Source organism: Zingiber officinale, chromosome 4A (genome assembly GCF_018446385.1).
Source record: "Zingiber officinale cultivar Zhangliang chromosome 4A, Zo_v1.1, whole genome shotgun sequence".
In the NCBI taxonomy this organism is placed as follows: domain Eukaryota; kingdom Viridiplantae; phylum Streptophyta; class Magnoliopsida; order Zingiberales; family Zingiberaceae; genus Zingiber; species Zingiber officinale.
Window position 1 is genome coordinate 1,300,646 of NC_055992.1, and position 23,731 is coordinate 1,324,376.

Here is a 23,731-nt window from a genome sequence, read left to right on the forward strand (position 1 = left end):
TATGTGTTAGTACCTCGTGTTAATTTTGATGTGATCAACCAAATTAAGTTAGACTTTAGGTTATTTGATATCTTGTGTTTGAGTGTGTAGAGACTTAGAAATGCAAGAAATCGAGTAAAAGAAACGACAAAGAAGAAGATTGACATGAGAATCAAGTCGACGGGTTCAGTACATCTGAGGGACGAGAAGCTGCGGAAGAATATGTTGGTGGAGCGAGAAGGATGCGCGCGGCGCTTCCGAGGGACGAGAAGTCAGAGCGGAAGCTTGTTCGAGGAGAAAGCCGGAATTGGATTTGGATGAGCTCAACTCTGGAAGGTTGGACCATCACCCAAGCGACCGGAGACGAACATTTCTCGAGGAGAAGGAAGATCAACTAAGGAGTTGATCTACCTCAAGGAAGGCGTCTTCCAAGTCATGGAAGACGCCTTCCTTGAACAATATTGAATGCAGCTTCCAGCATGTTGGAGCTGTCTTCCATGAACAGTGTCGAAGGCTTCCAACATGTTGGAGGCATCTTCTCTAGCCGTTAGCCGAAGATAAACCCTTACCTTCGGTGGATAAAGTTTTCCACTCTAAGTGCCTTCAATCCTCTTGAAGGTGTCTTCCACCCACTAATAGGATTTTCTAGAGCTATAAAAAAGTCTCTGGAACTAGGAATTAATCAGCAACTCAAGTATTCATTTCTTAGTTTATTTCTAAACGTTCAAAGAGAGTAAAAGACTTCTCTGCCTTCAACGAAGAAGATTTTCTAATGTTTTCATTTGTCATGGATTAACAACCACTTAGGTTGTAATCAAGTAATTCTTCTGTCCCTTTTATTTTAATAGTTGTTCAATTAATTTATTATAATTGTGTTACTGATCTAAATTGATCTAAATTGAAAGAATGAGAAAGTGACTATTTTCATTTCAGACTATTCATCCCCTCTAGCCGACCTCACTAGGACCTACAATATGAATATATTTTTTAATTTTGATATATTAAAAATATCAAAATACTAAAAAATTTTGGTATGAACGATATAGAATTTAATCGAGGATAGATCCTCTGGACCGCAATTTATGGTCCAGAGGATGGACCACTATATCTATTGGTTGATGGAGATGGATCCCACCTATTAAATAGGTGGTATCCAACCCTATTAACCAATTAACTTGTGTGGTCCCTCCTCTATACTGCAAACTGCGGTCTAGAGGATCTTGGTTGAATTTAATCACATCGAAAATTAGGTGTACTAAAATTTTAATATAATAAAATTTTGATACGGTATCAATATATATTCTTCAAATACTAAAACTTTTAATATGGCACGATGTACCACCCTAAGTCATATGGTTACTAAATTCATATCCATTCTCTCAAGACGATCTAATGGTTAGCGCATGAGGTGTTGTCAACTTTAGGTCTCGGGTTTATGCTGAGGTAATGCCTCATTCATACACTAGTTATTATTCCAAGAACTAGTAGATATCCATGATTTATCTCCTTCATATTGATCCTGAGATGAATTAGCAGGGGCCAATATGATTACTAAATTCATAGTCAATTCTTTTTTATTAGTTTACTGATGAACATGGTGAAATATATTTGAGGTCATTATTATTTTAAGTCGTAATGCGCTAGCAAACTACTACAACATTATTCACAAGAGGTTGAAGAAGAAAAAAAATAAAATAAAATATGTACTTTCACTTAGTTCTTCGTGATGTTTTCTGCTCCTCTATTAGTTGTAGGAGGATAACATCAATATTCTAAATGGTGGATGAGAATACTTCTTATATCCTATTAAATTTTTCGGTAAGAGATTTATTATTTTTTAATATATCAAAATATCAAATAATTCTTTTATATTTTTTTTATTATATTAATTTTATAAATTAATAATAAATATATATTTTTTGTTTTATAATTTTAGTATATCAAAAAAATATTGAACAATTTAAGCATAAATGATATAGAATTTAACTATAATTAAAATTTAATATACCAAGATTTTGATATGAATATATATTTTTAAAATATTAGAAGTTTTGGTACAGACGGTATACCACCTTACCGTCCCTCACTGCTTTACAAGTTTGCTCATGAACAACTGAAAACATGTTCAAATATATTCCATGTCAATATTGTTTGTCACACTACAATATTGCACAACACTAAACCAAATCATATTGCGTTAGCAAACTACTCCTGAGTAAAGAGTAAAGAACAAAAAGAGTTCGTAGGTCACCTATCCAAAAAATCTATAATATTGCCCACATCACTCTTTCAACAAGAACATGAAACACAAACATTGATACTCACACCCCACCCCACACAAATGGATGAAAAAAAATAAAGTTAGTACTGTCACTCAGTTCCTTGCCACCATCCTTGATGCCTTCAACTCCTCCATCACTTTGGTTGCAGGGGGACACAACGCCACAGCTCCAAATTGTTCTTGAGAATACTTCTTATACACTACCTTGAGCTTCCCCTCTCCTGATGCCGCATGGGAATTCACTAATATTTGTGTACAGTCGCTGCAATCATCTGTTATTTGTCAAGAAAGCATGATAGGTAGTTAATTCTTCGTGATTTAAAAGTTCACACGTACAGCAATTCTTGTTCGGAGAACCCTGTGTGGCACTTGAGCGTTTCAGTCCAAAGAGGACTCTTCTTTAGAGTGCACCGAGCTGCATACACAGATGCAGCAGCTACCATTGATGGGCAGTTGGTAACCAAAGAGTATTGCATCAAAGCTAACTCAGCGAAAAAGAACACCAAGTGTTTCATCTGCATTTTTCATTACCATTTGTAAGCTAGGATTCCACTACGATAATTGTCACCACGAGGGGGCTTCTCACCTCTGTGTCGCATTCTGCAGCCTTCACAAATCTGACAAGAAAGACATATGGTGTCGGCACAGTCAAGTTCCATTGAAGCTTATCCAGAATTCGCTTCTCCATTCTAAGGATCTCTTCTCTGGTGTAGGCTCTATCTGATATGCAAATGAAATCATGGACCTGCAATCAACCAGTGCACATTTTAGTTTGCAAAATCCTCATGAAAGATTGATCCCTGTGCTAGTCGGTATACCTCTGGCGCCCAAATTTCTTCGTACTTGCTGGCAATGAGCATGGCAGAAACCCCGACAAGTTGCAGTTCTCTCCTCAAAGTCCACTCCGTGGAAAGATAACGATCAATTATATACAATGTCAAGTAGAGAGTCTCAGGCATCAGCTCAAATTTATAGTGCACTTCTATTAGCCAATCGACAAGAACAGTTCGCATCTTTGCGTTGATCTCCACCTGGGAATCCATGTAGTCGCGAGGCCTGCATGAATGCTGTATAACGAGTACCACGATTATTGAAGATGAACAAGAGTCTAATAAATTTGAGGAATACTGCACAATGAAGTACCTCTGCGGATTTGTAATACTTGTAGATATCCTCTACATAATCCACAACAGCCAACTGATTCTCTTTGTCAGATGCATCGATATCAATAACCATTTCTTTGAGCTTGTCAGCGAGCTCACAAGCAACCTTTATCATTTGAAGCCAAGAAAAAACAATCAAATATAGATTGATAATGTAGAAGAAATAGTGGGTCATTTACCTTGCTTCGAGCCGTCATCACAGATGTAAGAGAAGAACTAATTACTTTCTTTCTGGAAGATCTGCGGCAGGTACTACTACCTCTGCCAGCTTCATATTTTTTTTCCTCATTAGAGTCAGGGCTTATCACAATGATCTCCACTTTTTGTTCCTCCTTACTTTTGCCTGCGACCTTCTTAGTTGGTTTTGCACAAACTCTAGCATCTACTTGATCAGATTGAATAGTTGCAGGTTTCTGAAATTCCAACTTCTGTGAAGATTAGTAATCGGTAGAAATCTTGGTGAAAAGGAACTAACAGGAAAAGTTCTTATTCTGTACCTTATTGGCTACTGCTGCAGCAACAACATTTTGTGCATTTGCAAGAAGCTGAGTCCCGAAACTTGTAATTGAGATTCGACGCAAAGCGATTAGCAGAGGAGGGGAAGGAAATGTATTGATGTTGTTAGCAAAACAAAAAAAAGTTAAGGTTTTGGTTTAATTACTTGGTAATGGGACGGTTTGCCTGAGATTCTAGCTTCCTGATGATATGAGAAATACATAAGAATTTTAATAAGATGAGGGCGGCGTACGGAAGATAAAGCACGGCGATCCTACCCTTCGACAACTCTGACATTAACTAGATTGCCGATGTCTTCAAGGGCTCGGCGATTCTTAGCATCAGCTGCCACAGCGACAGCTTTTTGCTTGCCCACTGGCGGAAGCCCACCTAAAACAATCGGATTTGGAAGAACGTATCAATCTATCAAGCCTGATTTGCAGAAAATGCATGTGGAAATTCCCAAAATGAAAGATAAATAAGGCTAAATGTCTTTCCTAAAAACAAAATAACCAAAAGAAGAGATCTTTACCTTTCTGCTGCTGCAAGACCAGTTCCTGACGCTTGGAAGCCATGAAGTCCTTCTCTTCAGCGATTCCTTCTTCCTCTTGCTCTTCCTCTCTTTGACGAAAGAGACTCGCGAACACAGAGGAAAAGAACGAGTGGAGCCGAGCCGCCTTGGACTCCCCTTCAGCTCTCAGATTAGCCGCCACGGTGGGACTCGGAGAGATGCCGGAGAGGGAGAAGAACCCAGATCTCCGCTCTTTGGCGCTTTCGCCACTCCGCTCCTCGTCTCTGTTTTCGAATCGATCAACGGTCCTCCAACAAAGTAATTTTAAAAAGGGGAAGAAGCAGTGGCCTGCGGAGCGTGCTCCAACGGTCGACTTGTCATCTTTAATCCAACGGCTGAGGGCGTGCGGCGCCTAAATAATTAGCCGTTGGGTGACTAACAGAGTGGGTGGATTTCTGATAAAATCGCATGATTTTTTTTTTTTTTTTTTTGCAAACGATTAAGAATATTTTTCTTCCCGTTCAGTTCTCCTGCTATATTATCATCATTTCACTTATCACGATCACATAACAATTAACAAATTGGTAAATTGTCATAAAATTGGTTTGGACAATACTGTTATGAATGTCGATATCAGATTGAAATTTGTATGAGTTTGAATCTAGTGAAAATGGGAATCCAGAGGGCATGCAAAAGCCGTTCTCAAATAGGGACTTAGTGGAATGACTCGTGTAAAAATTGATTTTTTTAAAAGATTATTATTATTTATTAAAAAAATCGATGAAATCGAATAGAATATTAACTAATGCTATGAAAAGTTTCTAACGGAAAAATTTTCACTGTTTATTTCATTAAAGTTTTCAGATGAAAAAAAAATATAATTCATTCACGAATGATTTTAGAGTCAAAATAGATCATCTTAAAATCGGAAGAAAAACAACGGATGAAAAAAAAATGACACATGTACCCCTTTTTATTCTTAAAATTACACCATATACCAAAAAATAATGACACATGTACGTTTTTTAACTTATAAAATGACATTATATACCAAAAAAATGACGTATGTACCTTTTTTTTTTATAAAATTACGTTGCAAGTATTCATCTTCCTCAATGAAGATAAACAAAAATACAAAAGAAGGAATTTCTTTACCCTTTTTCTTCTCTTCCTCCGAGGATAATTTTCCACCATAAATTTCTTTCCTTTCTTTATCCATGCTTGAGAGTAAACATAGCATAAGTGTTAACATTTTAAAGTCTTGTTATTTGACAGGAACTTCAATTCATCGCTTGCATGGTAATCTGAGTGGATACTACGAGCATCTTCAATGGAAGCTTCAAAATGTAGAGGGTGAGAGGGAGGTTTCTCCCTCATGGATACTAAGAGCATCTTCAATGAGAACTTCAAAATGTAGAGGGTGAGAGGGAGGTTCCTCCCTCATTAACGAAGTGGCTCCGTGTTTGTGGAGTCGCTCCATTATTTTTATTATTATTATTTTTTTTAATATTTATATTCAAAATATTGAATATAAATAATGTTGAAATAGAAAGAGATGTTGAGAAGAGACAACTACTAATTTTATAGTCGTGTACAACATATAGATTTTTTTTAATTCTGTAAATACTTCATGAATTTTTATTTTTTCATTCATCACTTCCTTCTCCATTTCATTCATCATTTTATTCTTAATTTGTATTCGAGATGGGACGAAAATTTTAATACTTCCTTTATAAATCTTTTGAATTTTTCAAATATGGGAGAAAATACATCTTCTCAAAATACTCTCCCAATATCATCAATTTTTTTCTCACATGCAATACAGTTTAAATTTTCAAATATTTCATATGTTCCATAAAGTCTTCCAAATTTCTCAAATTCCTAAAGTTCTCAAAATTTTTCCCTCCCCTTTCATAGTAACGCCGTCCCAGCTCCATTTGGTATGTATTCACGCCAAGATTGGTCAGTCATGAGCAACCAATTTGGAATGCCTTCTCTCCCTTTCGTATTTTCACCTCCTCAATCATCGACCGTGTTTTTGAATGAAGCAAGAAGGGCTACTATCGACCCATCTATCAGCGACAAAGAACCTCTAACGTCATTGATCTTGTCTGAAAGCCAGAAGGTAGAAAGCTGAGGATGTGACGGCTTTGCTGATCGGCTATAGACCTTGCTCCGCTCTACAAAACAAGTAACGTTAGTGTCGAGCCAGGAAAGGGATCCCTGGCGTTGTCCCTCCGACGCTCAAGTCAGTCACCGAAATAGTGGAAGAAAGTGGAGCAACAATAACTCTAACGCAAATAGTGAATAACGCGTACCTCCGCTGATGATGGACCCCCTTTATATATAGCCTTATTGGGAGATGTACACACTCCTTGAGGCGTGGACACGTTCTCCAATATATTATATGAAGGGATCTGTTAGGAAAGTACCTCTGATATCATACCTTAATACTAGGGGTGGCAATTTTTGACCCGACACGAAAACACGACCCGAACCGAACACGAAAAAATCAGGTTAGGGTTGGGTAGTTTCGGGTTCGGGTCGAAATCGGGTCGACCCATTTGACCCATTTAATAAACAGGTCGGGTTCGGGTCAACCTGAAATGACCCAATTACAACCCGCGAACCCGTTTATAAATAATTATAAATTTAAACTAAAATTACAAATTTAAAAAAGTTAAAAACCCTAAACATAGAGATATGCTATGCTATTGATTGTAATGTTGCTATGGCTTATCATTTATTATATGAATTTTTAATTTGTGTAGATAAATGTTATTTTTAATTTTTAATTTAATATACAAAATTTATTTAATGAATTCAGGTCAGATTCGGGTCAAATGGGTCAAACAGGTTAAATGGGTCAAACGGGTCGAACGAGTTAAACGGGTCAAACGGGTCAAACGGGTTAAACGGGTCAAACGGGTCGGGTTCGGGTCGGGTTCGGGTCAAGTGCAAATAAACAGATCAGGTTCAGGTTGAATATTTTGACCCGAATTAATAATCAGGTCGGGTTCAGGTTGTCATTTGCCAACCTGTCAACCCGAACCCGAACCGAATTGCCACCCCTACTTAATAGGACATGCATATCCTTGACAAGATAGTAGAAGCTTCCGTCATAAGATCTATCTGTCGACCATGCATCGTGTCAGCAGCACTATCTCCTAGAAGGATGTCGAGAGATACGACCATAGCCTGCTGCTTGGCCAAGCGGGGTAGTCGTTCGACTGGGCATCCCCCGCATCGATGGCTCGGTCCTATTGCTCCGCTCAACTGGGACTCGTCCGCTCTGTCGGCTTCAAATAGATGACAAGGGTCCCGCTGCTTGGCTGAGGGGGTAGCCGCTCAGCCGGGATCCCTCCGCTATGTCGACCTCATTTGCTCTTCCTCGCGATGATTGTGTAATAGCATGTCCTCCCCCGTTCGGACAAGCTCTCCGTTCTCCTTAATGTCCCGCTACTCCACACTGAGCGTCTGATTATCTTATCATATTATCTCGAGTTGGACGAATGGTCCGCTCGGTCATGTCTCCTGTCGATCAAGCACTGATTGTCCCGACCAACTGTTGCAATTGTCCTCCGTTTAGCCCTTTGACACCATGACGTTGACCATCTTGACTTAGACTTTCTCCTTGGTAGTTGACCCCATGACAGGTGGGCCTCCCTATATCACCGCATTAGTCATCATCTGTTCTAACATCTCAGTGGCCACCACACTCATCACAAGAAGAGCGTAAGGTTGAACCGGAGAAAGATCGATTCGAAATCAAGATTTTAGTCTCTTGATGAAGACATGGTTCTTGCAAAGTCATGAGCAACTATCAATACCGACGCAGTTATTGGTAATGATCAGAAAGATCAAACTTTTTGAAAACATATAGTTGAGACCTCATGAACAAGTTGTTGAGAATTTTTTTATAGTGGCAAAAAATAAAAAGGTTTTTACTTTTAATGTGATATTGATGTTTCATTGAAGGAGCTCCTTGAAGGCATCTATGATTGTGGATGCACTAAACAAGTGATCTATGTTAAAAGAAAATGGAATGACAAAGTTCACCATGAAGGAAATCTTGGGGACAACTAAGAACTTTCTTAGACGCTAAAGATTGAACAAGGAGAGTTTGCGATAGTTTGAAGGGGATGCTTGAAGATGACACTCCAATTGAAGTTAAGCGTGCCAAAAATGTTAGTTGATTCCTTCTGAATAAATGTAGAACTTGAAGTTGGTGATTTGTACTGATCATTTATGGCAATAAGTGTTGATTTCAATAGTGAGATTAAAATACTGAATAGATGGGACATCTAAAGTTGGTCGGATTACTTAGTTATTTGGAAGAAAATGATAAGCAAGTAGTATTTGTTGATATATTTTAAATAGTTATTACAAAAGTCTCAAAATATGATAAATAAAAAATGATAATTATAAGATAATTAATTTATGGTGTTTTATAATTATATAATTTAATATATTTGTTTTTTTTATCAATTATATTATATTACATCCTAATTACTCTCTCTCGTCAAAAAAAAAAAAAACCCGACTTATCTTTCTATTACAAATCTACATAAATACAAAATATAAAAATAAATTGCTTTACTAAATGTCAAAAAATGAAACGGCACCACTAGTTGAATGCAAGATCATAAAGCATAAGCAACAATATGAAATTCTCTACCACCAACCATTAGGTAAAAGAACCAAACAGGAATTCTTATTTCTTAAAGTGGCTAACTTAAAAATTAAAATTGGATAGGAATATATTATTATTTCAGTAAATTCGGTCGAAAACCGAATTAAGTAATATTTTATCAGTTTAGTTTATTCAACTTTTATTAAAAAATTCAATCGATTTGATTAATTAAAGATTTTTTTTTCTAAAAAATTATCAATTCTTGAGAGTATTCCTTGATAAGGAATGATCTATATTTGCCCTTAACCTTTACAAATTCTTAATTTAAGGTATTGGATTGTAAAATATAAATTTGGTCATAGATCAGACATTGCAAACTATTAAGACTATTTTTATCCTCATATAAACTTATATATTATGAATGTTGATTAAGAGATATATAATTAATGTGAGTTTGCATCATCCGAAATTGATGCTTTCATGCTCATGGCTAGCTGCGCTACACAACTCTATAACATGATGGACCCGAGCTAAATCTAGTGAGAATGGGAGTCCCGTTGAAGGATACAGAGGATGAGGTCTTGCAAAAGCAGTTCTCAAATAGGGATGTGGGGGAATGCCTTTTGTAATAATTGATTTTTTAAAATATTATTATTTTATTAAAAAATTGTTGAATCCAAAACTAAGTGTTAAAACTTTAAAGTTGTGTTATTTTACCGAAACTCCAGTTCCATGGTAATCTAAGGCGATACCAAGGAAGTGATTCACCGTGGCGGAAAGAAAGTGGGATTTATCGTGGAGGAAATTTTGAAAGTAACTAAGAAGTCTCTAAAGCTTAGCATAAATGGTAAGTGTATGATAGTTTTTATATAGTAGATAAGGTTTGAGTCCCAAAGAATGCATCGTCTTTGTTCATCCATGTGCTTCTGATGAACCTTCTTCCATTGACGTGGGGTCGTTACATGGAAGGTCGTTAATATGACATTTTCATATTTTTTTTTAAACAACTAACCTTTGGCAATGCTAAAGATTGGGCAAGGAGGGATAGTTTACAAGGGGATGTTTGACGAGGACACTCTGATTTGCAGATTGCAATTAAGCATGCCAAAAAAGTTAGAGGATTCCTTCTAACCATTCCAGTTCATTGGGCAACCTAAGATTAATGTGAAACTTCAAGCTTGATGATTTGTGTGGACCCAACCATTTAAGTGTTGAATTACGTAGTGAGATAAAAATTCTAGCACAGATTGAACACCTAAATTTGGTCGGGTTCCTTAGTTAATTGGAACACAATGATGAGTGAGTAGTAGTGATTGTTGTTATATTTCTAATGGTTATTTACAAAAGTTTAGAAAACTTTGAAAATAATAATTATAAGATAATTATTTTATGATGCTTTACAATTATAAGATTTTATATTATTATCTACAACATCCTAACTCGGATCTAGGCATAATCTCAATGATGAATTATATTATTGTCTAGAACATCTAGCTCCGCTGCAGGCATGATCTTACTAGAAATTACGTGACATCTTTCAATTGTAAATTTACATAAATATAAAACATACAAACAAATTTCTTTCCTAAATTCAAAAATCAATCGATAACACTAGTTGGGAAAATGAAATCATCTACAATTTTAACAAACGGCCAAGGTAAAAGAATCAAAAGAAGAGATTTTAAGTTCTCAAAGTCGCCGACTTAAATATTAAAATAAGATAGAAATGTATTATTAATTTATTATTAAAAAGTTCAGTTAATTTGATCGAAATTCAAATTAATCGATGTTTTATCGGTTTAATTTATTTAATTTTTTTATTGAAATTGATTTAATTATTTTGAAAAAAAATAGATTTGTTAGATTAAATCAATTCGGTTTTAAATCGATTGCTCTTAATATAACTAGTGGGTGGATTTCTTGTTAAATCACATGAGATTTTTTTTTGTCTAAAAAAATTATCAATCCTAGGAATATTCCTTAACAAGGAATGATTCATATCTTACCCTTAGCTTTTACTAATTCTTAATTTAAGTTAAAAGTGGTACCAAACTATATATTAAGACTATTTTTCTTCATATTCAATTTTAAATTATCATTCTCTCACAATCACATAACAATTGACAAATTGGCAAGTTAACATACAACTCGTTTGGACTGTAATTATAAATGCCGATATCATATTGAAATTAGTGTGAGTTTGCAAATAGGCTTAAACAAAATTTTGATTAATTGAAATTAACCGAATGCATTGAATTTAAAAGTTCATTTAAATTATTTTGAAATTTAATTTTTTTTAAAAAATATCAGTTATTTCAACTAATTCTATTCGTCTCGATTTTAAAACTCATAATTCAGTTAAATTGAATAAATCGATTTATTTCATTATCCTGATTTAAATAAGGAATAGAATTCCATATGTAATTTTTCATGATCTCCAATTATATCATGTCCTCAAAATTATCACTCTCAAAGTTGGCCATTTAAAATTAAAAATCTCATTAATGAAAAACTCCATCAATTTAGTCAAAAACTAAATTAATCAGTATTTATTCAGTTTGTTCGATATTTATTGAAAAATTTGAATAGTTAGGTTAGTAGGGAAAAATTTTGAAAAAAAAAAATTGATTGGATCGTTTTGATTTTGAATTGATTGGTTAATCTTACAATTGTAACTCCTGCAACTTTAATTTGGTTTTATATTCATAGTTTAAGCTATACTATTTCCATCTGAAATAGGTCATTTGTTGAATATGAAAATAGGAATAAAAATCGTAATAAAGACTACCTCATCCATCAAGTAATGGTGTTTATGTTGATCCTAATTATTTTTTACGGACTATTTTTAAATTATATGAAAGAAGATAAATTATAAGATTAGTTTATATTGAATGTTAAGTGGCATGAATTGATTTTTATCTCATTATAGTAAATCTCATATCATCTAATCAACTGAGCGTGGGGACTGATGCTACATCATCCCTGAATAATGTTGGAGTGTAATTCCTATTTTAATAAATGTATGCCATTAATTTCCATTTTAATTAAATTGTGCTCAAACTTTTTGATAGAAAAAACAAACTCCTTCCTTTATGAGTTTACGTTATGCAAAGAAAATTAATATAAAAATGATAAAATGGTAAATAAAAAAGCATTTTTAATTATTACAAAATTGGTTGAAGCTATTTCAAGTTGTTCCACCGGTCAAAGGTTGGTCCACACGCATACAAGTTTAGTATATTTTAGGCATGCTATTCAATCCACCACTTCTCAAGTAGAAGCTCCAATATATTTTAGTTTGTCCCTTGAAATTGTATAATGGCTAACGCATAGGTACTATTAACTTAAGATCTAAGATTTGACCTTGAGACGGATTGAAACATAAACTGGGTTCTGCTAAGATACCTGGTAAATATTGAAATGAAGACTTTTGGTGACCAAAATTGCAAAACTATTTGAAAAGAGGATTAAAATTTTACCGGGGAAGAATTTGGAGAGTGATGATAGGGAAGAGAAGTAGGGATTGCTCTTTGAGTGCTGTTAGCTAGAAGCCTTAGCACTTTTCTTTGCTCTTTAATAGTTTGCACTTCAAACAACTCTTTGCATGCATCATTTTATTCCATTTATCAACAAAGAACAACAAATTAATCTCTGGCAAACAACAGAAACTACAGTGCAGAATTGTACACAAGCACATCTCTAGATGAGTATTTAGTAGAAATCTACTACACAGTTAGACCTTCAATCTCACTTAGATTTTATCTCGTTCTGCAAAAGCTACCTTGGATTGAAACTCTTCAGCTAGACCTGCAACAGAGACGATACAAACTAATATAAGTTGGAGATTTTCTCTCTTAAGAAGGATTTGCATTAGTTTGTTAAGAGTGTCACCTTCGTTTGTGTGTGCTGCAATCGAGTACTCCTTGCTATAATTTTCACTTTCATCAACTTCTTCACCTGCTGTTTCTTCTGCGGAACCTCCATTATCTCCTCTATAGCTTTGCAGAGAATCAATGGAGGAACGAGGACTGTGGGCGACAGGATAATCAAGGACGTCAGAAGAATCAGCTTCATGCCTGGCTTTGACATCCTCACCCTCCTCAATCCTGTTATAATCTAAATTCCGTAGCAAGGGCGGAATGGCATCAGTCACTGGTTCTTCACTGCCCATCTCTGCTCGGCTTATGACATCGACCACTCTGATGTTTGGAGTAGAAGGCGGAGTCTCTTCGAGCACCCACGACCGGAAATCATGCATGGAAGGAGGTATCTTCGACGAAAACACATCCCTGAGGTTTCTCAAGTAGCCTCTGTTGTAAGGGTTCTCTTTCTTGTCGTAGCGGTATCGGAAGTTCTCGTAAGTCGTCTGCATATCATCAGCAAAATTACAAGCTTTGTTTGTATCCAAGAAGCCTTTCTTTGTGTAAATTAGGGGTAGCTTGTGGGCTATTTCAGTCTAGGTTAAAAAAAAAAAAAGTCCATTCGAGTTCGTTCAATTAAGTTAACGAACCAAGCTCGAGTTTAATTTCGAGTTCAAAAATAGGACTGTAAATGAATCAAATGTTTGTGAACAAGCTTAGTGTTCGACTTGGTAAGAACTTGTTTATATTCGTTCAATATACATAAGATTAATTAAACAAATAAGTTTGAACAACTCGTTAAGCTAAATAAACAAGCTTGAACACATATGTGTTCAATTCGTTAACGTTCGTGAACAACGTTCGCGAACAATGTTTACGAACAATGTTCACGAACCATATTCAATAATAAAACTCTTTTCAATATGTTAAATAAACAATAAAATAAAATAAAATAAATAAATTTAAATTATCAAGATCAATAATCAATCAAACAATTAAAAGTTTCAAACAATCAAACAAGCTTAGTTGAGAGCTTGATAACATCTAAACGAACCAAGCTTGAACCAAGCTCAAACCAAACTTGAATTGAGAGCTTGATAACATCTAAATGAACAAAGCTCAAGCTAAGCTTCAAAAAAGCTCAAGCTCATAAAAAATAAACCAAGTCAAGCTTGAACACTCATTTCAAAAACTTGGTTTATTTTAAACTCGGCTTGACTCAGCTTGGTTACCTTATCAAACAAACTTGAATACCCCAAAGCTCGGCTCGGCTCGGCTTGTTTACAACCCTACTCAAAAACATTATCGAGTCGAGCTTGAGCTTAAGAATATTTGATTCGTAAGCTCACGAACATGTTCGTTTAGAGGCTCAAGAACGTGTTTCGTTAAGAGGCTCGCGAACATATTCATTAAGATGCTCATTTATAATTTTATTACGAGCCGAGTTCGAGTTTAAGAACTAAAGTTTGAATCGAACTTGAGTCGAACTCAATCTTAAGGATAACGAATTGATCTCAAGCTCAAAACTCTTACTGTTCAGTACAATTCGCCTCGTTTAACATCCTATGTATATACAATCAGCTTTGATTGTAGTACCTGATTTGTGGCGATCAGGTAGAGGTGGAAAGCAGTGAGGCCGCCAACAAACCAGAAGAGGACGAAGGTGTAGAGCATGAGCACCAGAGAGAGGAGCTGGGCTTTCATGGTCTTGATGATTGATCCGTGATAATGACTTTTCTCCATGAATATGTTCAGCCAAGAAAAGACGAAGACGAAGACGCATAGAAATGTTGAAGTCCCTATGAATAACAAGAAGAACCGATAGTTTCTCTGCGGGAGAAAGAAGAGACGCAGAGATTAATTAAGATTAGCAGGTGAATTAAGGAGTGATTAATTAATTAATTAATTACCAAGCCAATGCACTGGCCGAGCCAGGGACAGTGGTGATCGAACTTCTGCACGCAGTTGTTGCAGATGGCGCAGTGCGACGCGCGGGGCGGCCGGTAGACCATGCACGTCTCGCAATACTTCACCTTCACCGCGAACCCGTCCACCATCACGTCCTTCGTCCTTGGCAGCCTCATCCGCGGCGTCCTCCCCGTCCACTCCATCGACGGCGTCGCCGCCGCCCCATTGAACGACGACTCCTCTGCCTCCGGCGGCCGTGAGTTCCTCGGCACGATGCCCGGGTCCCTGATCGACGTCATCAGCAACGCCACCAAATCCTATACGCAGCACGAGCTAACGAATTATAGACATTCAATTCTTCTAGTGGCTAACGCATGAGGTGTTATTATCATGAATTAACTAGTTAGTCACGGACTTACGAAAACAGTGGCGGCTAATGTCACGACGAGAACGGGAACTGCGAAACGCTTATTGTGCTTGATCTTTGTGAGTATTTGATAACAAAATGTGACGGTCGGGCCGACGATCAGGAGTACGGAGAGAAGCAAGGAGGCTGCGTCTGGGCCAAACATGAATCGGCCGCCGCAAAAGAATCTCTGAAGGGAGTGGAGAAGGCTTCATCAAAATTAGCTGCGAATTAAATAGTAAAAAAGAAAAAAAAAAAGGGACGAGAATTGATACGTTGTTTCCCTTCCAGACTTGGTAGAGCCTCTTTGGCTTCAGTTCTTGCGCCAGCGTCGTCATGAGGGAAGGAGAGAGAGAGAGAGACAGAGCGTTTGATGTTAATTTGATGTCTGGTTTGACAAATTTGTGGCGACGATTTCAAGCTTTAATGGCGGAGTTTTACAGGGAGGATTATGATTCCAATGAGTGTTTTTAATTTTGATGCTTTCTATAGTTGTTCTTATAACTAAATAGAAGATTAATTGGATGGAATTTGGGAGTTAGTGGGAGATGAAAGAATATAGAAAAGGGTAAAAAAATACAAAGGACACCCTAAATTAATAGAAATATCACATTGATGCTTATTTTTTTTCTAAAAGGTTAATTGAGCACCCCTTATCTTGAAAATACCTCTGAATTTAATATTATTGTAGAAGATATTAGCTAGTTTTATAACAGATAGTTTCTATACGACCGAATGATTATATATTGTAAAAGTATTTTGGACACGTCACTTTAAAAGGGCATTAAAAATAGAGTGTTTGTATGAGGAAAACTCAAATGATGGATGTCCATTTGATTTTTGTCCTATAAAAAATATGATCACAAGAATTTAATAATTAAATAAAATTTAAGGTGCTTGCTAAATTAAATAACTTAAATTATTAGCTGCTTGGCGTAGTGATAATCAAGCAAAATTCAGAGGTTCGGTTAAAAATTTAAAGGTTTAGTTCTTATTTTACAGTTAATGTCATAAAAAAAACACTTAAACTAAATTGAAGTTCGAGCTTAATAAGATTTAAGCACTAAACAAAAAAATGTGAGACTAAAGCGAGACCAGGGGCAGATCTCCTCTTATACCGACACAGATCTCCTCTTATACCGACAGTGAAATTCTTAATATTATGAGATTCTATCGATGAAAATAGAAAATATCACCTCTTGTTCTGTATAAAAATTATCTCTCCATATTTAAATTTCTAAATCCGCCACTGAACAAGACCACTAATATGTGACTAATGCTCTTATGAATATCATTCACGCCTTCACCTTAGCAATATGACCTTTGTTAAGTTATAATCAAAGGTAAGACCTAACTATGGGAGTTCCCATGAGATGTTAGGGTGACAAATTTACTACAGTAGGACAGGAATATATCGTATACGTAATCACCTTTTACTATAGTAAAGAAAGATTACATAAAAATTTGAATTGAATGATAATCAAAACGTTAAAGATAGGAAACTAGCACGGTACAAGTACAAATTAACTCAAATTAGAACTTTAAAAGACTATTATGCGCAATAATATTACACCACATTTTGCAGGTCATCACACAGAATATCTAATAAAATGCAAAAAAAAAAAAAATATTACAAACGATAGAGGTAGAATAGCAAGGTAACTGATCAATGTGTAGTAGCACTTTGACTCAGCAGATAAGCATCTAACAAAAGCACCACACTGTTGCTAACATATATGTTTTACTGATCATAGATTTAAGCTTACTCCATGCTGCTTCAAGCCTGGCGAAACAAAGACACGAATCCAGTAAGCACAAGAATACATTATAAATACGTTGTACTGCCTAAAAGAAAAAGGGAGAGAAATCTATAACTATCTTTCTATATATATAGGGCTTGGGCATCATGCTTGGTTGGCCTCTTCTTTCGGATTTATAAGATGTGCTAAAGCTGGCATTATAAATGATTAATTGAGAAAACTCCAGAATATACCACACAATCTAAATATATAAATTGGTGATATATTGACCTGTTTACAAAACAAAATAAATTACTTTTAAAAAACTTCTATAACTTCGTGTTGTATAACTTAATTTTTAAAAATTTTATTTGATATTGGACAAATTAAAATTACTTTTTAAATCTATAATTTAATTTTAATATATTTTATGTAGTTTTATGTTGATCTGACACTCAGATATCAGTTAGTCACTCTGGTGTTTCAAAACTTCTTCCATTCACCTCCTAATGTTTCAATATTTTGAAACCACCTAATCATTGTCAACTGGTGTTCAGTTCAAATCATTAATTACAGAGAAATGAATACTTGTTTGATTGTTCCCTTGACTGCTCAGAACAACCTAGGAACCATTCAGTTTTATCATCAATCATTTGCTAAACTTGTATTTGGATTCTTGAAGTGGTCTGCCTGCCAAGAGATGGCGGCTTAGAAGTTCTAGAGATAAATATCTCATTTTACTACAGAACTCACCTACCCAATCTAATAATCATGTTTGGCAATTAAATAAAAGATTAGGATTCATGATCTTTCAAACAACAAGAAAGCAAGCTACCTTGTTAACGATATTGTTAGAGAGCCAATCCAGCCCTTCATACAAGCCTTCACCAGATGTAGCACATGCACTCTGTATATACCTACAAAAGTATGCATTTGGCGTAAATGTTAGGCAATGCAAGAAAGGGTTGATATTTCTCTGGATCAAAGACAGCATACAATCTGTATGAGCACAGTCAGAATCCATACAAGAAGTATAAGGCAATGTTTGTAAAGAGCAGAATATAATGGATTAGTTGGGAGACATATCGTAGTATCTCTAAGCCGAAGAGAGGGCCTTTTTGATACTTTGCAATTGATGTTGATTCATCAGTCTTGCTGGCAAAGATGGGGAAAAAAAGCTCTTGAAGAGAGCTTTGGTTCATTTACATCTTGAAGGAAAAACAACAAAAAAAAACTTGCATAGAGAATATATGTGCTCATCTCTTATTTAAAAACTACCAAGTAAGGAAGCCTCCTAGTATTTGACACCTCCTCCATATAAACTCCTTTTTTCGCTTATAGTAATATTAATCAAACCCTATCATACATGTGTTCTCTTTTTCTGTCTTTTTTATCTCGAACTGAATGGTAAAGATAACTGAGACCAAAAAAAACAGCAAGAAAAGTGTTTTATAGGTTAGACATGCATATTTTTTTTGGGTTGTTTAATTGAATGGTTATATTGCAGAACAAGCTTCTCTAAGAAAAGGGCTCAGAATTGGCTTGCCTCATGTAGTAAGTTGCAGCTTAAGAACTATGTGCACAGTAAAGAAGCACTTCTAACATATAAGCAAATGGTGATCAAGAGTTATACCAGTGTCGCTGCCGCAGTGAATGTAATCCAAGTTTATCAGTAATTTCAGCTGCATTCATTGCATTTGGAAGGTCTTGCTTATTTGCAAATACGAGCAACACAGCATCACGTAATTCATCCTGGGAAATAGTCAGCGATCACGCCTTTAAACAAAATTAGTAAAAGGAACCTGAAGTTTTATTTTTTACCAAAAGGTATGGATCGTTAGCAAAAGTGACTTTAAAAGTAGAACAAGGTTTAAATAAAATGCATAATGGAAGTCATTGGACCAGATAATATTCCAATAGAGGTATAGAAATGCCTAGAAAAATAAGGTATTGAAAACTTACAAAATTATTTAACATGATTTTAAAAACGAAAAAAATATTGGATAAGTAATCTAGTTCCCTTATATAAAAACAAAGGAGACGTATAAAATTGTACAAACTATAGGGGTATTAAACTAATAAGTCATACCATGAAATTTTGAGAAAAAGTAATAGAAAAAAGATTAAGGAGACCACAATGATTGAAAATCAATTTGGGTTCATGCCCGAAAGGTCAACAATAAAAGTTATACATCTTCTCAAGCAGCTAATTAAAAAGTATTGGGAGCAAAAATAAGATCTACACATGATATTCATTAACTTAGAAAAAGTTAATAATAGAGTCCAAAGAGAAATTATATAGAGAATGCTATAAAAGAGGAGTTAGTGTAACATTATCAAACTAATTAAGGATATGTATGAGCATGTAACGACCAAAGTGAAGGATTTTGACTGATTAACTAAAACATTTCCAATAAAGGTAGGATTACATCAATGATCAACTCTAAGTCCCTATTTTTTTATACTAACTATAGATGCACTCACTAGACACATTGAAGACACAGTACTGTGGTGTATGTTATTCGCAGATTATATTCTTTTAGTAGATGAGACAGGTGAAGGAGTAAATGTTAAACCCGAATCTTGGCAGGAAACACTAGAAGTGAAAGATTTTAGGCTGAGTGTAGTAAAGACAGAATATATGAAATTTAAGTTTAGTAATATTAAACGTAATAAGACAATTGTTAAGATAGAAGATAATGAGTTGTCTAGAACGGAGAGCTTCAAGTATTTAGGATCATTTTTATAAAATAATGAAGAAATTGAGAGAGATGGCTTACATAGAATACAAGCAGAATGATTGAATTGGAGGAGAGCGGTCTTACATAGAATACAAATAGGATGGTTGAAATAGAGGAGAGCGTCCGATGTTTTATATGATCATAAAGTACCTCTAAAATTTAAAAGGAAGTTCCATAAAATGGCGGTTAGACCTACTATGTTATATGATACTAAATGTTGGGCTATGACTCGAGCACATAAGCAAAAGATGAGAGTTGCAGAGATGAGAATGTTAAGGTGGATGTGCGAATATACGAGGATTGACAGAATAAGAAATGAGAGTATTAGAGAGAAAGTCAGAGTTGCATAGGGAAAACTCTAAAAGACACATTTAAGATGATACAAACCTATACTTAGATGACCAATAAATGTTCTAGTTAGGCGATGTGAAACCATGACAAATACACACATCAAACGAGGGAGAGGATGACCAAAAAAGACTCAGTAAAATTTATTTAAGTATAGATGATGATATAATAGGAGATAGAGCTCAATGACGTAAAAGGATCTATAGAGCCGACCCCACCTAATAAGATAAGACTTGGTTGTTGTTGTTATAAAGTAAAGATGAAAATAGAACTCAATATCTGTATTGCCTATTCACTTCATTCAATTGAAGTAACATCAAGTATCTACCCGATAAATAAGTGGTGACCAACAGCACAGCCTAAGTGATGCATCATCTAGTTGAGAACAACAAATGGAATGAATCGAATTATCCATGAAAAGTTAGGTGAATAGGTAAACCATGCCAAGACCAATTCATAAAAGAAAATGAGAGAAACATGTATACAAATGACCAATAGATTCTATAATTAGAAGTGATAAATCTATTAAACCAGAAGATGTAATAGGTAAAGAGAGGCCAAAAAAAACATTGATTATTGTAAAAGAAAGTGATTTAAATAATTTTAATATAACTAGTGATAGATGTATACAGCTCAATTTTAGAGATATGCTTCATGAAGCATACCACACACTCAGGAAAAACACACAAACACAAATTGATGTGTAGGATCACATGGCAGAGTACAACAGTCATATGTCCAAACAGAACATCCTTCTTTCAACAATTGAAGAATTTTAAATTCTACAGAGAAACAAAAAAATCGAGGGACTAATTTGCATGTTTCATTAATTCAACCCATTCCTGAATCCAATAGCTTTAAACATTAAAAGAAGATTTTTTTTTTTTTGCCTCAATGGCATGCCTATGGGTTACAACTAACTTAAGGTACACAATCAAGTAGACCAAAATTCAAAAAGGATGGATAATAAGTAATGATGCCAATTGCACAAAGTGTTGAACATACAATTGTATCAAGCACATCTAAGCCAACCAATTTCAAATCACAATAAATAATCATATAGCATGACTCTGTTGAATTATAGCAATTATTGTGGTTGTCAACAAATCAGGTTTTCTCACCTCATTAAGCATCCTATGAAGTTCGTCCCTTGCCTCTGCTATACGGTCTCTGTCGTTGCTGTCGACAACAAAAATAAGGCCTTGAGTGTTCTGGAAGTAGTGCCTCCACAGAGGTCTGATCTGTTTTAAAGAAACAACAAACAAAAGGGCAAAAAATTAGACCTAGAATAGCATTACAAAAGCAATGTCAAGCTTCCATAGAATTTCAAAGTTTAGATTCTGTTATGTAGTTATGCTCTCAACTTTAAAAGACCTCCATAAGTGCATAGATCTTCCTCATCATATAGTGCAAAGCTTCAGCAAGTAAAACACATGCCAACTACAGAAGAAAATTACCTTGTCTTGGCCACCAACATCCCAGACTGTGAAACTAATGTTCTTATACTCTACCGTCTCCACATTGAACCCTGAAATAGAAAATCAGACTTTGTGACTAAATCCAAAAAATAGTGGTGAAAGTTATATACTTTCACATCAAAAAGACTAGACAATTTTACACGCAAAACTAATTGTAACTGCACGACTGAATTGCAATCTTGCAACAAAAAAGCACTGCTAACTTAAAAAGACAGAGGTATGAGCTTTGTAATGACAAACTTTCAACACCAAACCTAACTTAAACCATCTGCTGTGGATAGGTGGAAATTTTACCAGAAAGTAGTAATGGAGTTGTAGGGTGGGAAATTAGATGAGATAGGGTAGGTTTTTAACTTCTCATTGCTGCCCCACGTGGGCAACAGGAAGCGATAGAGTAGGTTTTTAACTTCTCAATCCTGCTTACATGGGAAGCAGACCTCATTTACACTATAAGATGTGGAATGCCAAGGCGCCCCAAATAGAACAGGTCAATGTGGATTTTAATGGGGGAGGGTCAAATTCTGATACCTAATGTTAGTTTGTAATTCATCTATGCCATAAAACACACAAATACAAAAAATACTCATAAATCAAACTATTTCTCCATTATACATCAAATAGTTTTGACTTAAATTTCCATCCAACGAAATCATAATTAAAATGCCAATTGGACTTAATCTCATGATACAAGCAGCGTTTATAGGTAGTTTGACCAAGTCTCAACAATTAATTAGCAATATCACATCAGAGTCCAGCTATGGCATTGAAACTAGTATGAGAGTGTAAAAATTGAACACATGGCAATCGAGTAAACAAGAGAGGAAACAGATGCTAACCGATAGTAGGGATGGTGGTAACGATCTCTCCGAGCTTGAGCTTGTACAAGATCGTAGTTTTACCGGCCGCGTCAAGCCCGACCATCAAGATCCTCATCTCTTTCTTCGCGAAGAGTCGGCTAAACAGCTTCGTAAACGTAAGCCCCATCCTCTTCAAAGCTGAAAAACTCCAAAAGATATCCAATTTAAGAAACCCTTCGCTCTATCTCTAATCCACCCAAACAAAAAGCAGAGAAATGTAGAGAAAATCCAGCGGAAAGGATCAAACGAATGAACGAGAAAGCATCGATCAACAACAGTTACCTAAATAAATTTTATCCCAGACGAGAGGGTTCTCCTCGATCAAGGAAGGAGGCGCTGCGGAGAAATCGAACTCGCACGACGCCCGCCTCCACCACCTGCAGCGGCCGCCTCTATATCCTCCAGCGCCCGGAAGCGGGTCCGCGGAACAGGATGCGATCGCGCGTCGACCTTACGCGCCGCGAATGGTCCCACCTCTTGCATTTTGCCCACGTGACCCAATGACGGACCTCCATCCCGCATCGCATGGCTGACGCATTGGTGCTTCCGGGACGGTGAGATGATTAAAATACGAGATGTAGCCATATGATGTCTTGGATCGAAACTCGATCACTGTAATCGAGCGTAATCTTTTCTATATTTTGATTATTTATACTAATGATTAATAGTTATTCGTAATTTATCTTTTTCATATTGACTTAAGGATGAATTGACAAGGCGCTGGGACGAATGAATCGTCTTTTTATCACATGCCACATGGCTGACGCATTGGTCAAATCTCGTGCTCCGGATCGGATCCGCAACTTGAGGAATCCGATTCGGATCCGTCTTTTTGAAGTCCAACCATATCATCTCAACGTAATTGATTCCGTTAACTTGCGGGCCGGCCACGTAAAAAAAATCATTTCGCCTCAAGCAATAATGCGTCTTTGTGTTTTATGTATTAAAAAATTGAGTCTTAATTTTAACAAATTAATGGATAATTTTTTTTAATAAGTAGTTATCTAAGAATGCTAAGTTAATAAACTGTCCATTATGAGCTTTTCCGATTTGCTTTGATGGTAAAATTTTTTGTCAGATTATGATTTGCTATGGTGTTCAAACTACTCATTATACTGAGAGTTTGGTTGAAAATAATAAAATAAATTTTTTTTCCGCAGTGAAAATCTGAGCTCCATATGAGATAGATCGGTTGACTTATCACTTAGGGTTCAGCTCACTTGGTCTTATAAGCTTGATCTTTTCTCACCTCCAACTGAAATTCAAATCAAAATCGTTTTATTTGGTATCTTTCAGTCCAAAGAATCTTGGACTTGTGTTTTTTATCTTGTT

The 23,731-nt window shown here is 35.6% G+C and overlaps 3 protein-coding genes across 4 annotated transcripts; all 3 read right to left on the bottom strand.

Moving 5' to 3' along the window:
• Window positions 1-2,091: 2,091 nt before the first annotated feature.
• LOC121969199 (G2/mitotic-specific cyclin S13-7-like) lies at window positions 2,092-4,735 on the bottom strand. Its single transcript, XM_042519155.1, has 10 exons — window positions 4,451-4,735; window positions 4,197-4,308; window positions 4,085-4,120; window positions 3,921-3,981; window positions 3,603-3,836; window positions 3,404-3,529; window positions 3,079-3,327; window positions 2,847-3,005; window positions 2,597-2,775; window positions 2,092-2,522 (listed from the first exon to the last, which is right to left on the bottom strand). The coding sequence occupies exons 1-10, from the start codon at window positions 4,491-4,493 to the stop codon at window positions 2,354-2,356; spliced, it is 1,368 nt and encodes a 455-aa protein (XP_042375089.1). The 5' UTR covers window positions 4,494-4,735; the 3' UTR covers window positions 2,092-2,353.
• A 7,986-nt stretch (window positions 4,736-12,721) lies between these two features.
• On the bottom strand, window positions 12,722-15,141 carry LOC121969203 (probable protein S-acyltransferase 4). The gene is made up of 4 exons (XM_042519160.1): window positions 14,833-15,141; window positions 14,519-14,752; window positions 12,954-13,428; window positions 12,722-12,869 (listed from the first exon to the last, which is right to left on the bottom strand). The coding sequence occupies exons 1-4, from the start codon at window positions 15,127-15,129 to the stop codon at window positions 12,814-12,816; spliced, it is 1,062 nt and encodes a 353-aa protein (XP_042375094.1). The 5' UTR covers window positions 15,130-15,141; the 3' UTR covers window positions 12,722-12,813.
• A 1,618-nt stretch (window positions 15,142-16,759) lies between these two features.
• LOC121969201 (ADP-ribosylation factor 2-like) lies at window positions 16,760-22,843 on the bottom strand. Of its 2 annotated transcripts, none has more exons than XM_042519157.1 (7): window positions 22,682-22,843; window positions 22,379-22,537; window positions 21,522-21,592; window positions 21,186-21,305; window positions 18,609-18,727; window positions 17,811-17,892; window positions 16,760-17,019 (listed from the first exon to the last, which is right to left on the bottom strand). In XM_042519157.1, the coding sequence occupies exons 2-7, from the start codon at window positions 22,524-22,526 to the stop codon at window positions 17,014-17,016; spliced, it is 546 nt and encodes a 181-aa protein (XP_042375091.1). In that variant the 5' UTR covers window positions 22,527-22,537; window positions 22,682-22,843; the 3' UTR covers window positions 16,760-17,013. The 2 variants fall into 2 exon arrangements, with proteins under 2 accessions (XP_042375091.1, XP_042375092.1); XM_042519158.1 differs by having other exon boundaries at window positions 22,379-22,545; window positions 22,682-22,833.
• Window positions 22,844-23,731: the final 888 nt, after the last annotated feature.

Bases quoted from the DNA above. Each gene is read 5' to 3' on its own strand.
- LOC121969203 (XM_042519160.1), bottom strand. From the start codon at position 15,129: ATGACGTCGATCAGGGACCCGGGCATCGTGCCGAGGAACTCACGGCCG. The intron at 14,753-14,832 runs GTAATTAATTAA...TTTCTCCCGCAG, and splicing joins TCGGCCAGTGCATTGGCTTG to AGAAACTATCGGTTCTTCTT. The intron at 13,429-14,518 runs GTACTACAATCA...GATGATATGCAG, and splicing joins ACCTGATCGCCACAAATCAG to ACGACTTACGAGAACTTCCG.
- LOC121969201 (XM_042519157.1), bottom strand. From the start codon at position 22,526: ATGGGGCTTACGTTTACGAAGCTGTTTAGCCGACTCTTCGCGAAGAAA. The intron at 21,306-21,521 runs GTAATTTTCTTC...TCTTTAAAACAG, and splicing joins ATGTTGGTGGCCAAGACAAG to ATCAGACCTCTGTGGAGGCA. The intron at 17,893-18,608 runs GTATAACTCTTG...ATACTTTTGTAG, and splicing joins TCACTGCGGCAGCGACACTG to GTATATACAGAGTGCATGTG.
- LOC121969199 (XM_042519155.1), bottom strand. From the start codon at position 4,493: ATGGCTTCCAAGCGTCAGGAACTGGTCTTGCAGCAGCAGAAAG. The intron at 3,328-3,403 runs GTACTTCATTGT...CTCGTTATACAG, and splicing joins AGTATTACAAATCCGCAGAG to CATTCATGCAGGCCTCGCGA. The intron at 2,776-2,846 runs GTGAGAAGCCCC...TGAAAAATGCAG, and splicing joins CTGCAGAATGCGACACAGAG to ATGAAACACTTGGTGTTCTT.